General features: G+C 36.7%; 1 protein-coding gene across 5 annotated transcripts in view; it reads left to right on the forward strand.

Moving 5' to 3' along the window:
• The window catches only part of EVI5 (ecotropic viral integration site 5), a 72522-nt gene that overhangs the window by 12721 nt on the left and 44809 nt on the right, over positions 1 to 14992 (forward strand). For all 5 annotated transcript variants that reach the window (XM_058029962.1, XM_058029965.1, XM_058029961.1 and 2 more), the window contains 9 exons: positions 2372 to 2561; positions 5555 to 5779; positions 6745 to 6819; positions 7499 to 7624; positions 8368 to 8511; positions 9523 to 9612; positions 9718 to 9815; positions 11209 to 11269; positions 13160 to 13213. In XM_058029962.1, the coding sequence (XP_057885945.1) occupies positions 2372 to 2561; positions 5555 to 5779; positions 6745 to 6819; positions 7499 to 7624; positions 8368 to 8511; positions 9523 to 9612; positions 9718 to 9815; positions 11209 to 11269; positions 13160 to 13213 (1063 nt within the window). The remainder of the gene's footprint in view (positions 1 to 2371; positions 2562 to 5554; positions 5780 to 6744; positions 6820 to 7498; positions 7625 to 8367; positions 8512 to 9522; positions 9613 to 9717; positions 9816 to 11208; positions 11270 to 13159; positions 13214 to 14992) is intronic.

The raw sequence follows: 14992 nt of genomic DNA on the forward strand, positions 1-14992 counted from the left end.
CTAGAACAACTAACTTGTATTTGAAAAGCAAACTGTTCTTTGGACTGCTTATCTGTGTTGGAGTGTAATGTCTTTACATCGAGAGCCTTCTCATTAAGGCTTGCAGTCAGACTGCCTGGCTTGTTGAAAGCAGAACGTGAGCTTGGGCTTTCTGTCTCAAGTCAGCTTTCTTCATTTAGTAAGTAAACTAGCCAAGCTTGTCTGGTTTTATCTCCTTTTAGCCAGACTTGTTGTTAGTCCCACACTAGTCTTGTGTGTGAATTCTATTTGGAGCCTGCCCTATCCAGCCTGTCCTTGCTGGTGAAGTGCTGCCCTTTAGTACTGAAATTCGATGCTCTTTGCTGGCTGCACTGTAGTTTCAGAACAGTTTGCATCTGCAGTTTAGCACAGTGGCACTTTGTTGACAATTGTACTCTGTTCACAGGGAACCATTCTTTCTTCTTGCTGGAAGAATTGCTGCTGTGGATGTTTGTAAAGGTTTTGGGTTTTTTGTGAGCTTTTTTGTCAGAAGGAGAATATGAATTAGGTAACAGTTAGAAAAGGGAAGAACTCAAATTGTTTCAAGCTATGTCTTGTAGCATTCTGTAGTCTAATTATACTGAAAGTCCCCACAGAATAAAGAGGAAGCTCAGTCCAGAGTCCTGGTGGAACAGTTTGGCATTAGTAAATCATTTATAAAGTTTTAAATGAAAGAAAACAGTGACTAAACGTCACAGACCTTGCGACTTACTGTGAACAGAACTTCCTGTTTTCAAATCTAAGGACAATGAGTTTATCCAGGTAAGGTCTAATTACAGAAACTTGGTATAACTTTTACAGAAACCTGTGAAAACTGAAAGTGTCTCATTAGAACTTTGTTTTTATAATCTTAATGTTTATTCTATGCTTTTTCCTCTGTGATTACTTTGAATTTGGTTTTGAGTCATTGTCTTGGATTGAGAGAATTTAAAACTAATTTTTCATTATGGATCAGTATAGGCCAGCTTTCTAAACATTTGAAGTGGATTTGTAAAGTATTTTCTTTAAAACTAGACTTTATGCATTCCACTAATAAATGGAAAATTATTTGAATTTTTTAATAAAATCCCAAATGAAAATTTGTCTTGAAAAGTTTTTTTTTCCTTTTTTTTACCATTTAACTCTTTTCCAAACAAAATACTGCTGCAGAAACTGTGCTATGTATCTTAATGAGTCAAATTACTTTTTCCCTTGCTTTCATAAACACCAGTAGGTGAAAGCTGAGAACATGGAAAGCTAGTATAAATAATTTCATTGTCGCAGAGAGCTTAAATATTGTAGGTATTTCTGTATTATTAAATATTGTAGGTATTTCTGAGATTTCTGTACCATCTCAGATACAATATCCTTTGGGCTACCATTTGTTCAATATCTAAAACATAACCTGACCTTGCTGAAATGCTGGGGGAATAACTTTTGTACTAATTTTTGAAAAATTATTAAACCACATGGCTCTGATTTTGGAATTCTTAGAAGTTAAAGCACAAATGAAACTCATGGTATAGTGACACACTTCCAAGTTATTCTGAGTCCTTGCTCTTAACTAACACATGGTCCAAAAAATTTCCCCTGCTTATGGGGCTCGATATTAGTGGAGGATAAACAAAGCATTGCCTTCTTGCCAAGTCCATGGCCACAGCAAGCAGCTCACAGGGAGGTCTCCTCAGGAACTTGTCTGGCACTTGACACACCTTTGTTTGTACTTTGCTGCTGGGCAGCCCCAGAGGGTCTCACGTTTGGCACATTTATTAGCTCCACTAGTCACTTGTGTTGCCTGTCCTTGGGGTGCAGGTCTGGGATTTCTCCCGTGCCTTTATAAAACACTGTGTTGATTTGTGAACAGTTGTCAGCAAGCATCGGTTGTTTTAAAATTGCTTCAGAGGTTTTAATTGTTCTGTTTTTATTTATACAGTCAATTTCCAAAAAGTATAATCAGGTAGACTTATAGGAGGTTAATTTTTTGTCTTTTAAATGACTATTTTTTAAGTTCTGTGACATTTGATGTTACTATTGAGGATATTTAACTTCCTTAGATTTTCTTTGTCAGCCTGATGCATGACAGCTGTGGGTGACATTTTTATCTGTTTCTTAAAATGCTGCAGTGTGAACTGTTCTATCTGCAGATTTACTTGAGATCTCAAGAGAAAGGGGTAACATTGAACAGTTCTTTTCACATTTAGTCCAAATGAATGCTGGTGAAACTGTTTCACTGAACGTCTGGGTGTGTTCTTTGTCAAGAAAATAATTAATAGTGCCATCCTTTGATTAGAAGAACTTGAATTTGGAAACAATTAATAGTGCCATCCTTTGATTAGAAGAACTTGAATTTGGTTTTTGTGTGCTTTCTTTGCAGACTCTTGGAAACAGATAGCAAATCCTTACGATCAGTAAATGGGTCAAGAAGAAATAGTGGATCTTCCCTTGTATCTAGTTCATCAGCTTCTAGCAATCTCAGCCATCTTGAAGAAGACTCGTGGATCCTGTGGGGGCGGATTGTGAATGAATGGGAAGATGTACGGAAAAAGAAAGAAAAGCAAGTTAAGGTAGTTGGAAACTGGTTTTTGGATTTATTTTTAATGTGATATAAGTGATACTGTTTTATATTTGTGATGGGCTTATTCTTTTAAAATTAATATGTAATACAAACTTCCAATTGAGTCTTTCTATCCCTAAGCCTTGGTGCTTCCTTTGTAACCTTCCTATGTGCTGTCACCCAGCAAATGTCTCCTGCTGAAAACCAGATGCATTTACTGTATCTTGAATACTAAAGCTTTCAGTTTACCTCTGATGAGAGATTTCCATGAATGCAGGGATGATTGGCTTCATGTTTCCAAAAATGGAATTACTGAAGATCAGCAGAAGGGCATCTGATAGCTTGATGCTCTGATTCTGTATGTGTATGTTGTGCTGCCAGATACTGAGCAGCTCTCTTTAAAGCATTTTTAATAGGGGAGCTGATAAATCTTCTCCAGGGCTACAATGAGTTTAGATTTTGTGCTTGCCAAGTATGTTGACCCCAGAGATGACCTTAGGCAGACGAACACATAGTTTCTAAATTCTGGATGGATTGGATGAACTTTGTCCAGTGTGTCCAGTCTGGGTTAGTTGTGGTCATGTACAGAAGTGGGGTTCAATCACACTTTAAATTCAAACCAAAAAGCATTTAGTGCATTTGAACATATCCATGTTTCAGTGGCAGCAAGCAGAACAGCGTGGGATTTTTTTGTTAGCAGCAAGCCTGTTCTGCTTTGGTTCTTTATTGGCTGTAGTCTGCAGTTTTATGTGCAGAATACAAATGTGTCAGGGTCTTTTGAACAGTTTGAAATGTGTGTCTATGAATAGGTTGTGGGAAGGCAGAACAATGGGCTAAAGTAAAATATCTTTTGTATGGAGCAGTTGTGAAGAGAACATGACTTGAGAGAGGAAACAAGGGAAGAAAATGAACTAAAGATTTCCTGCTTGCATAGGGAAAGCAGTTTCTGGAGAGGTGTTCCAAAAGGCCGTGAAAAGAAGGCCACAGGAATCTGGCAAGAGAAAGTAAAAGTGAGGTGGTAATAAGATCTGGTCAGTTAGAATTTGTTTGAACATTTTCAAGTGTCACAAGTGTCACTTGTTTTTACAGCTGCCCAAGTACAATTTGGGGAGTATTTGACTAACTTTCAGGGAATATGTAATAATATTGCTGACTAATTTAGTGAAAACTAGCCATGGTTTCATTTGCTGTTAAATAATGCTCAGTATTTTTTTGTTGAAAGTGAACCTTAAATGTGAGTCTGTATTTATGATGGAATATCAGAACATCCACATCTATTCCCTGATTGTGCCAATAGGTAAATAGGTAGCAGCATAGGTATCTTTTTGTCCTGGCTGTAAAACCTGGTCTTTGGTTATTAGAAATCTGGTAAGTTTTTACGTTTTAGGCATAAGTGTCTATACCTCCCTCCAAAGATGATGTGTTCCATCCTTTACATCTCTCAATTCACTTCAGAACTTGTTTCTTGTTTATGGAGCACTTCTGAAGGATGACTCAAGTCCTGCTGTTCAGTTCACATGGCATGGCCAGTAGATGTGTTTCCTGCTGTTCCTTTTAGGAAAGTTGGAGAGGTCAACTCTATTATTCTGTCAAGGAGGTACATTAATGAGGCATTAGCCAGAAGCTTCTTGCTTTATTAGTGCTCTTGAGGCTTTAGATGGCTGATGTACAATACAGTTGTGTTGTTGACAAAGGATAGGTAGATACAGTTGTGTAAAGCTGATGTGTTAGGGTTCTTGTCTTGGATTGGCATTCTTTTAGGAAAAACACCTTGGTGTTATGTTGTAGACAGGAGAAATAGTTGGAGTGGCATTACTATGGTGGTTCTGAGGAAGGATGGATTGAGAGCTTAGGGATGTTCACAAATGGAGATCAGTGATGCAAAACTCCTGCAGCAGTTTGAGCTTAAGAAAAACAAAACTTGAAAGGAAGAGTCTCTTTGAAAGTTATCAGTGTTGCATGAATTAATTGTAACGTTGGAGAAGTAGGAGAAAAATGTGAAACAAACAGTAAGAAGAGGAAGCTTTGCAGAATAGGAGGTTACTCTAGCTTCAGAATAAATAATAATGAAAGAAATTAGCCTTTAGGAGACTGAATACTTGATAAGAATTCTTAAAGTAAAAAAGTTATTAAGGTACAAAAAGGAAATAGTCTTGAAGAGACAATTTTCTAGGTCGGACTGATTCTAGGTGCAGAGCATACCACCAACAGTCTGTTGAATACCTGAGTAATGCTTCTTTTTCAGTTTTCAGATCAAGCAGCAAGACTTCTTGTCCTTGTGATTTCTTAAAGGACAAGTAACAGGTTCTTAGCTGTACTCATCTGGGCATGTTTGAATTGTATAATACCTAGCAGAATTTTTTTCAAAAGCTAAAGTAAATTTAGTTAATTCAGTAGGTGTAAACTTAATGTTTTCTCGGTGCAGTGTCTGAAACTGCATTTAAATGCTTTCTTAAAAGATAACTTGGAAATCCTGGCACACCAGAGAAATTGGACATAAGTTGTCAAGTTTGCTAAATGATAGCTGTACTGTGCAATTTTTTTGTTGCAGTTGACTGTGCTACGGTTAGTTCTACTTTTTGTCATTTGCCTATCTTGGAAGTAATTTTTAGTCATGATTTCTTAGGTCTCAATGACTGCAAATATTATTAAAGGTGTTATCTACAGTAATCTTTCATGAAATATAGACATCACTGTATTAAGTTTTGTTTAATGGAAGTTCTTGTATAAAATTATTTGAATATTCTGTTTTTCACATAGTTTGCCATGGGTAAGGAACTATTTTCAGTAGCTAATTTAGCCACTAAAAATGATTCAGAGACTGCTTACTTTTGTGAACTTAATAATCCCACTAAATTTGATGTTATAAACTGTATGAGGAGCTTTTGCCATGATGTAAAGTTTTTTTTGAAATTGTGAGGAACTTGATTTCAAGCTGTTTTTTCTCTAGGTTTATTTTTTGTAATATTTTCAGGAAGTATGAATTGTCTTTTTGTGCCTTAGGAGCTGGTTCGAAAAGGGATACCTCATCACTTCAGAGCAATTGTTTGGCAACTTTTATGCAGTGCTCAAAGCATGCCAATTAAGGATCAGTATTCAGAGCTTTTAAAAATGACATCTCCTTGTGAAAAATTAATAAGAAGGGACATTGCTAGAACATACCCTGAGCATGATTTTTTCAAAGAAAAAGATAGCCTTGGGCAGGAGGTCTTGTTCAACGTAATGAAGGTGAGTTGGTATTTCAGCCCTTGAGAATGTATTAGCAAGAGCATGCACTAGCTTGGATTGCCTTGCATATAGAGAGCTTGCACCAGTTTCATATTGTTATGAGTTTGTTTTTAAACCATAGACACTGAGATAGTTCAACAAATCCCATTTTAGTTCCGATGGCATTCCTGTAAGTTTTTTTATATCTCACAAGGTAAAACCAAGTTGGCATTAAAACAAAGCCACATGATGACTGCTGATTGTGCAATGGAATGAAGTGTGCCATAAATTAAAGTGAACAGCGTTGCCCGAGACAAGAACATTGGCAATCAGAGCTAGTATTCAGTGTGCAGGTATTTCTGAAGTGCACATGGCAGGCACAAGCTAATGTGCAGTTGTTCCAGTGCCCAAACATAAAATGAAAATGCCAATGTAGCATTGTTTGCATCACTTACTCTTCACTAGAGGTTAAACTTTGAAGGTCAGACTTTTCCACAGAACATGGTTTCAATGGAGAAGTTGGCAGGTTTCCAAACCATAGTAGTTTCCATAACTCTAAAACAAAGATGCCACCTGCATGGAGATCACCACATTTCATCCATCTGTAAATAAAACTGCAGCACAGATTTTTTTCTGAAGACAACTTGTTTCATTGTCTAGTCTGTATCCTATAAAAGTAGTACTTTGTGAGATTTGTATGCCAGTGGTCTCTTTTATCTTTTACCAAATTCCTGCAGTTGAAAACTGCCTGTGTTTTTGATAGGTATGCCTTAGTTTAGCTTTGTATATATGTGCTCAGAGAGCAGAGTTTGTGGCAGCAGGTAGAAACTAGAATGTCTGACTAAAATTTCTGGATAGGATGTCTGCCCTTGTTGGATTTAGGGAGAGGAAGAATAAGTTATTAACAAGATAGCAGGATTAAGCCATGATTACTTTTTATTGATAATGAGGTTTTAATTGCTGATAGTTTTAACTTTATTTTCCAGGCTTACTCTTTGGTGGATCGTGAGGTTGGATACTGTCAAGGAAGCGCTTTTATAGTTGGATTACTGCTTATGCAGGTAAAATATTTAAAAATATGTGAACCTTTTAAATCCATGCTAGAATGCATAATATATTGTGGTGGTTTATTGGGAATTCTTGCAATGCTTTTCCTTCATAATTTTGTTACATTGGAGCTGTCAAGGGCAGCTGTTTAGTCTGGAAATAAAATGAGATTTACTTTGTGTCATTCTATTTGCCAAGATACTTGTATTGGAGTGGGAGAATGTATTTGTTTTTCAGAGCTGAGGTAGGATTGCAGGCTTGCAAGCTATTTTGGTGAGTAATATTTCAAAAATAAATGAACTTGTTGTTTCTCTTCTATTACATGGAATCTCCTCAGAGTTCAAATGAAACTACACAGTTGACTTGATTATCTTAAAGCTTCCTTTGTATTATTGGTTTTTGGTTTATGACAAAGTACGCTATATAGTAAGAAACTTACAGACCTCCATTTCAGTTGAGAAATTATTTGCTAGAATTTAATATATACAAAAGTTAATTGGAATAATTGACTGTAAATCCCTTAAACAAAACAAAAACCTCAAAACAAACAAACCAACAACCAAGAAAAAAGCTCTGCTATGTGCACACGCACACAGACACAAAACCCCAACCCTAAATCCTCCCAGGCATTTACTTTGATATATCATTATGCTTGCCTAGAGTTTTTACTGTGCTTTTTTGTTTTTGATATAGATGCCAGAAGAAGAGGCATTCTGTGTGTTTGTTAAATTAATGCAAGATTACAGACTACGAGAACTCTTTAAACCAAGCATGGCTGAACTGGGCCTTTGTATGTACCAGTTTGAATGCATGATACAGGTACATACAAAATTATCAAACTTGCTCTTCAGTAACTATTAATAAGGAACTTGGGAATTACAGCTCAAGAGCAGGCATGTCTGTTGGCTAACAGGCTGCACTCTTGACAATAGCTAGTTTCAGAACTTCACAAGTAAATGCATGTGACTCTGAGCAATTTTTTTTTAACCTTTGGCAGGCAGTGACTGGCTTTAAACACTGAAGCATGAGGATTTGTATTGCTGCAGTTTAAGCAGATGGATGTTTAATTCTATTTGGATTGAAGACTCTGAAAATCAAAGTCTTCATAGTCAAGTTATAGTATCTTAAAAGATGAAGATTGGGAGATACCCTCTTATCTAGGATTGAAATTGTTTTCAGATTTGGAATGCAGGTTCTTCCTGGTGAGGCTGATGGAGAAAAAGAGGTTTCTGTTTTGTGATCTGGTTTCTAACATAGTGGTCAAGGGTGAGATATCACATAGCCTTAGAGTTTTCAGCTCTTTTTAGTAGCCCATTCTAGTTATTACTCAGGGATTTACAAGCTTGACTTCCCCTTAGGATCAGGAAGTGTTTTTATTATCTGCTTTGCAGGGTAGACATGCATGGTTCTTGATAATGATGAGTCATGTGTTTCCTAGTCCTGTTGCTAGTACTAAGTATCAATTACTTTCTTGTATTCAAAATTTGTCAAAAACACATCTGCACTAAAACTACAAGCAGAAGCTTAACATACTTGTGTATTTTATTCCTCTTCTTTTCCAGGAACATCTTCCAGAGCTTTATGTGCACTTTCAGTCTCAAAGTTTTCACACTTCTATGTATGCATCGTCGTGGTTTTTAACTATATTCCTTACAACTTTTCCACTACCAATTGCAACGAGAATATTTGATATCTTTATGTCTGAGGTAACTACTAAATGTAGCCATATGTTATATTTCAAGAGTAGCTGTTGAAAGCAGTTATTTAGGTAGTGGTATAAATCCCATCATGATGGACAAATCTCATAGTCTTGCTTTTTATTTCTTATGCTGATCAGATTATTTTAAGGGAAGGTGTCTGTGTGTGCAGTTTGTCCAGGAAGAGTAGCCAAGTCACTGAATGTTGATATTGTGTGTAGCTTTGTGCTCTAAGTTGAAGTGGTCCCAAATATGTTTTTTCTGGATGCAGTGCATTAGCATTGCATGCAGCAGGGATATCCATTCCTCAGTATTATGGTGAGTTTGCAGTGGAAACTAATGCTGCTTTCAGGCCAAAGTTCATGGTGGATATGCAAGCCAAGAAGGGGGAGTGTTAGTTCTTTTTATTGTTCACATGATGTTAGGTGTCAAAGAAATTTAGGGAAAGAAATCAGTGTCGTTATCACAAGGACACCTATGCTGTGTTTAGGATTAGAACTTTGCACAATTGTAACTAATAACAAATCATAGTTTATGCTTGCCCTGCAGTCAGCTTTGAGAAAGCAGTTAGTCAAAGGTGGATCCTTTCACCTTGTCCCCAGGAAAGTCCAAGATGGGGTATATAGCGGGACTTTCCTTTTTTTTTCCCAGTAGTTTAACTGCATTGTACTGTGTCTGAAATTAAAATAGCTTTTGTGACAAGTACTGGGGATGTTTCTACTAGATATACCCAAAATGGTAGATAGGGCTGACCTAGAGAATTCCTGTCACTTGAGATTTTGCCTCATCACTAACTTCTCTGAGGGAGATGTCTGGCATCAGGACAAATAGCCAGCTTGCTTGTCCTTGGAATAAAAAAAGAAACGCAGAAGCAATTTGGTGAGAGATTTTTTCAGTAGCCCTTTTACTTGTGCTTAGGTGGGTGAGATTTCCAATGTTTGTTGGTAAATAGTAGAAAAGCTCTGTGCTGTTGACGATGGCATGAATAATTGTTGAATATTTTTTGACTTCTCTTTTCAGGGTTTAGAGATAGTATTTAGAGTAGGTTTAGCATTACTTCAGATGAACCAGGCAGAATTACTGCAACTTGACATGGAAGGAATGTTACAGGTAAGCTATGATTATAATAATTTTAAGAGATATCTGAAATGTGCAATGTGTGTATTTCCTTGCAGCTGTTAATTATATGTAATCTTGTGCTCTGATTGCTTTTAGCACTTTCAAAAGGTCATTCCACATCAGTTTGACAGTGGTCCAGACAAATTAATCCAAGCATCTTACCAAGTCAAATACAATGCAAAAAAGATGAAAAAGTAGGTATTACATTTTGAGAACATACATTATACTGTTGCTGAGTTACTGTTTGTTTACCCTTAAGAATTGCTATTCAGCATTTCATTTTAAATTTTCCGTCTTTACGTTTTTAGGGGATTTTATACTATATAAACAGTTAAAACTGCAGTTCTGTCTGCAACAAAATGATTCTAAAGTAGTATTTGCTATTTTTTAAATAAAATAAAGCTACAGCTCATTTACAAAAATAACTAAAAAAGCATTTGAAGAAAACTGTGAGTTATGGGGAATTACAGCCCTTCTGTAAAAAGGAACTGAGTAGGAAGGTTGGGTAGGGGGTGGTTTTCTCCTCTGGTGGGAGGGGAGATTGTTTTTGTTTTGTTTAGGGTAAAGGAGGTGAAACTTTTGTGATCTGGCCTAAATTCTGCAGATTTTAGTTCTCAGAAACTGGAAGAAGAATCATGATACTAAAGAGTGCATTTATAATCAAAATTAGTGCTGTTGAAAATATAAATTGAGAAAACTTTGTAGTAACATTAACAGTAAAACAACTTTCATGTGGGGTTTGAAGTCTTGAGAATACCACTCGTTGTTGTTGTTGTTGTTAAGGCTATTTGCATGTCTCTTCTGCCTTTGGTAAATTGTTTTGATTAGCAAGCTGCAGATAGTGTAGCTTGCCAGGGTTGAGTTTGTTGGGTCACTCATTGGTTGTAAAGTATCCTGTGTTCATTGTTGCACTGCTGGCTGTGTCCAGGATCTTCCAAACTGAATTTGTCAATCTTTTTCTTTTATTTTTCTGTCAGCAGCCTATGATCAGTAGGATGAGCAGTCTTCTCTAAAAAAGGAGTAACAACAAAGCTTTCAGGAAAAATATTTTCTTTGCAAACCAGTCCATGTATATGCAGTTGAAAATCCACCATTCCAAGTCTGAACTTCCTGATCTGCTTTCTGTAGAGGCATTGTTATCTCAGCTTGTGGGTTTTTCTTGCTGCCTTTTTCATTTGATTTGCTGGGGAAAGGCTAAAATTGGTTTATCTTTAAGGTATTTTTCTCAGATTTCTTTACATCTTTGTCTTTCAGGCTTTCCAAGCTCTGATTTCTTTTGGCTGAATCTGTTGAATTGATGACTGTATTGCATAAAGGGGTTATTGCAGAGTAGCTCCAAATTGCTGCCACTGTAATGTATCCAGGCAAGCTCCTGCACTTCAGAATGCTGGTTCAGTGTGTTCATATCTACTGAAATCATATCTACTGTGTTAAATTTAAGGTCCAGTCTAAGCATTTACAGGAGTGCATTTGAGAGGAAATATCAATAATCTGTATCTCTGTTCTACTGTTATTTGTTAGGTATTACACCAACAAGTCAATTATCCACAATGTTTCTGATCATAATTTACTATTTCTAATTTTTAGGCTAGAAAAAGAGTACACTACAATAAAGACAAAAGAAATGGAAGAACAAGTTGAAATTAAAGTAAGGAGCCCTCAACAAATTTATTTATGAATAAGTTTAATTCCTAGATGGGGGGATTGCATGTAGCAGGACATAATCAAGACCCCCAAATTCTTTCAGCATTTATATTTGGGATGTCTGTTCATAAAGGACACTTACAGTGAAATTATTGACTTCTGGTGGACATTAAAAAAATCTATGGGGACTTTCTGTACTTATCTTTTTTAGTATTTCCTGCTCACAGAAGCTTAATAATAGATGCCCTCATTTGTCAGAGGTTCCAGATATGCTGGTTTAGATGTAGGTGCTGCACACAGGAGGTTTGTATGACACATGTTAAGACACACTTTATGGAGTCCACTTGACTGGTTTGTCTTTAAGATCTTGATTTTTCTTATGCATTGGACCCAAATTGTGGCAGTCACTTCTTCTTTTGGAGCTTTTGCAGTTAATACAAACTGGGGGGAAAAAGCCAAGCTGCCAGTGGAGTTTATTTTTCCCTTTTTACTAACTGACCTACTTCCTGTATGTACCTAATCACTGCATCTTTTTGCTTTTGTGACATAAATAGGCTTTTGATGCCTTTTTTTCCTATTTCATTTTTTTTTTCACAGCATGTTGTTTGATCTGGATTTTCTTCCTTGTGGTTTTAGCCAGTTCTGTGAGAAAAGACAGTGGGAGAAATGCTGTGCAAGTGTATTATATACAAGTTTGGTGGGGGAGTTAGATACAGCCTTCCTTCTTCCTGTCCACTGCTTGTCATTTTGCCTTTCAATGTCAGTTTTTGAGGCATCAGTTCTTCAGAAAAATGGCTGTGAGATGCACCTGGGAGCCCAAAGGTATTAGGAGCCTTTTCAGGCAGTTTGTTATTGCACCAGGCAGTGAGGCAGTTAGCAGCAGCAATACCTGCTGTAACAGCAGCTGAAATCAGATTTGCAGGGCTCAAATGACAGCTCTCTGCAGAACAGAGTAAAACCATGTGAAAGACAACTGTAACTTTAGATTCTAGTATATTAACTCTCTTCAAATCCTTTCTTGCTTCTTGCCACCATTCCCTCCCCAAAAAAGGAGAAAGCAAAAACCCTTCCCAAAACAAAAAGCATGAAGCCCACCCCGAGAAAAAGCAACCAAAAATTTGTGCAAAAACCCCCAACCAAACAACACAGAGCTACCTGTTTCTAGGCCCTACTTTGGGACATATATAAATAATTTCTGACTTAGCAGAGCTTCTTAGCAGAAGAGACTATTTTAGGGGAGATAGAACTGTATTTTCAGTTTGCCTTTTAGCCTGGCAGAGTAAAGCATATGCTGAACTGATATCTAATCCCCTCTTCTGAGGGGTATGGATCTTTTGTGTCTGAATGCTGACTGCTAAAATTTTACTGCCAAAATTAAAGGAAGTGCACTTGTAAAATACAGGGTTCAGTACAATTCTTGCTGACTTCTGGGATATTTGAGGTAATTCTCAGTATAGCCATACTATAGATTTATAGATTAATATAAATTCTTATGAAGGAAACCTTGTAGCTGCCTCATTAGGCTGTCCTGCTGCAGGGAGTGCACTGTCATGTCCCTTTGAAGACTTTGATCCTGCTTATGAAGGGGAGGCTGTCCAGTCCGGTGTGGGTTAAGCCCCATGGTTCCCCTGCAGACATACAGCTTTCAGCAAATGCAACATAAAAGCTTTCACATAACATGAGATGTGTTCTTGTTGTTGCTGTACCAAGCTGTTTAAACTCATATTTTGAGCTAGTGCATAATATGAAAGGATGTTAAGAAGGTCAGAAATTATTTTTGTAATTATACTGATTTTCATGGATGTGATGAGATAAAAATATTGGTAGTTTGCTTTGCTTTTTGACTTTCAATTCATAACTTGAGAAATGGATTTGTGAACTGTTTACCTTCCAGAGGTTACGAACTGAAAACAGACTCCTGAAACAGCGCATTGAAACACTAGAAAAAGTAAGTATGCTGGGGATTAAATCTAATCTCTGTTAATTTACACTTTATTGATGGCAACTTCATTATATGAAATGGGAATCTCAGAATTATAGTTTACTGTTTTCTTGATAATCTGGTGTTTACTAGCAGTGCTTAGCCAAATAACATGGCTATCACTGAGCAATTAAGGTCAGTGCTTTAAATATGTAAGGCTATGTCTGCTTCTTAGTGATTATAAAATCAACCATTTTGACATACTCAGCTTGTGTTGTACTGTTTTCTTTCTGAATTAGAAGCATATGTTCAAAGTCCAGAAGACTCCATGAAATAGTGGACTGGTTGTTTGGAAAAAGGTCATTGTGAGAGAGTTGTCAGTTTTGAAAATCTGAAGTTGCTTGGTGTTTTTATGTAGGAGCAAAATGACAGACCTACCAATGACCAGAGGGATGTTGCAGCACTCATACTGAGAACAGGAACACTGCCATTCATTCCTTCTTTGAGGTTTTGTGGCAGGTCTGGGTACCTGTTGGGGAAATATCCAAAGACTTATTTCTCTTATATTTAGTCTGGAGTAGAGTTTTGTTAGGTTTTTTTGTAACTGACTGAAACTTCAAAAGTAGGCATGAGGAGTGCTATGGATATGTGTCCAACTGTTCTCCAGTGGCCTCTGCTGTACCCTGGTATCATACTTGTGTGGCAGATTGCATCTGAGCTGCTCTGCTCAGGAGTGAGAGCCCTTCCTGCCCTTCTTAAGCCAGCAGGGACCATCTTTGAACAAATGGGATTGAATGCTCTTATGAGTTGCAAACAGTTGTTTATGTTTCACAGGGAAGAAAATGGTCATGTTTCTATTGAGAGTGACATAATTGAAAGATGTCACACTAAGGATGTTATACCCCAATGCAATTTCTGGAAAAGAAGTTGGTCTATGTCAAATTCTAATTGACTGGTTTTAGAATTTAGTTTGGAAAAGATGCATAATGATGGCACATTGTGAAAGTTGTGACCAACAATAAATTTGATGAACATTTTTGTTTCTAGCATTGGAGATTTATGAAATGGATGGAAAAGAGTAGGCTCTCTTTAAGAAGCTTGAAGCTGTAGTGAATCATTTCAATGACCTTAGTAAATACGTAATAGTTAATACACTTGTTTTATACTTAACTTGTAGAGGTTTGAAATATTTTCTTTTTTTAATTTTAAAGTCCAGGATGAACTGCTGCACGCTAGTGCTTTTGCAAATTCTGTGCTTAGAATTTCAGAATTCACCTTCAGATTATCCCAATCTGATTGGAATCAAAACAATTCAGAACTGGAAAATATTATTTATTAACAAGAATTCCTGAAGATCGTTATCATCACAGCATTTGAAAAACATCATAAAGTGTGAAAAATACATTAAATTCTTCTGTTGGAAACTTACTTTTAAAATATTTTTCCTTTATTCAAACCCATCTGATTTAGTTGTGATTTCCTTAGTGTACCTTAACTTCTAAGAAATAGCTCTTATCTACTAGTTTGAACTTCAATTTTAATAAAAGCTTCAAAGACAAAGAAGGTCTGTGAATAGATGTATTTCTCTGTTGTAGAATGTTCAAAAAAATCGATTGGTTTCAGGGATGATAAAGTAGAAATAAATGCAACTGCAGGGCAGTAGGGCTTGTCAGTGTGCAAAAATGAGTATTTTTTTTGCAAAAGTTTGGCAAGAAAAGAGAATCTATGAACTGCAGAATGAGTCAGTGCAAGAGTTCAGTAAAACAGAACATTAGCTGTCAGTTGACATTTCCTACTTGTCTGTCA

The sequence above is a fragment of the Melospiza georgiana genome, chromosome 9, assembly GCF_028018845.1.
Source record: "Melospiza georgiana isolate bMelGeo1 chromosome 9, bMelGeo1.pri, whole genome shotgun sequence".
Lineage (NCBI taxonomy): Eukaryota > Metazoa > Chordata > Aves > Passeriformes > Passerellidae > Melospiza > Melospiza georgiana.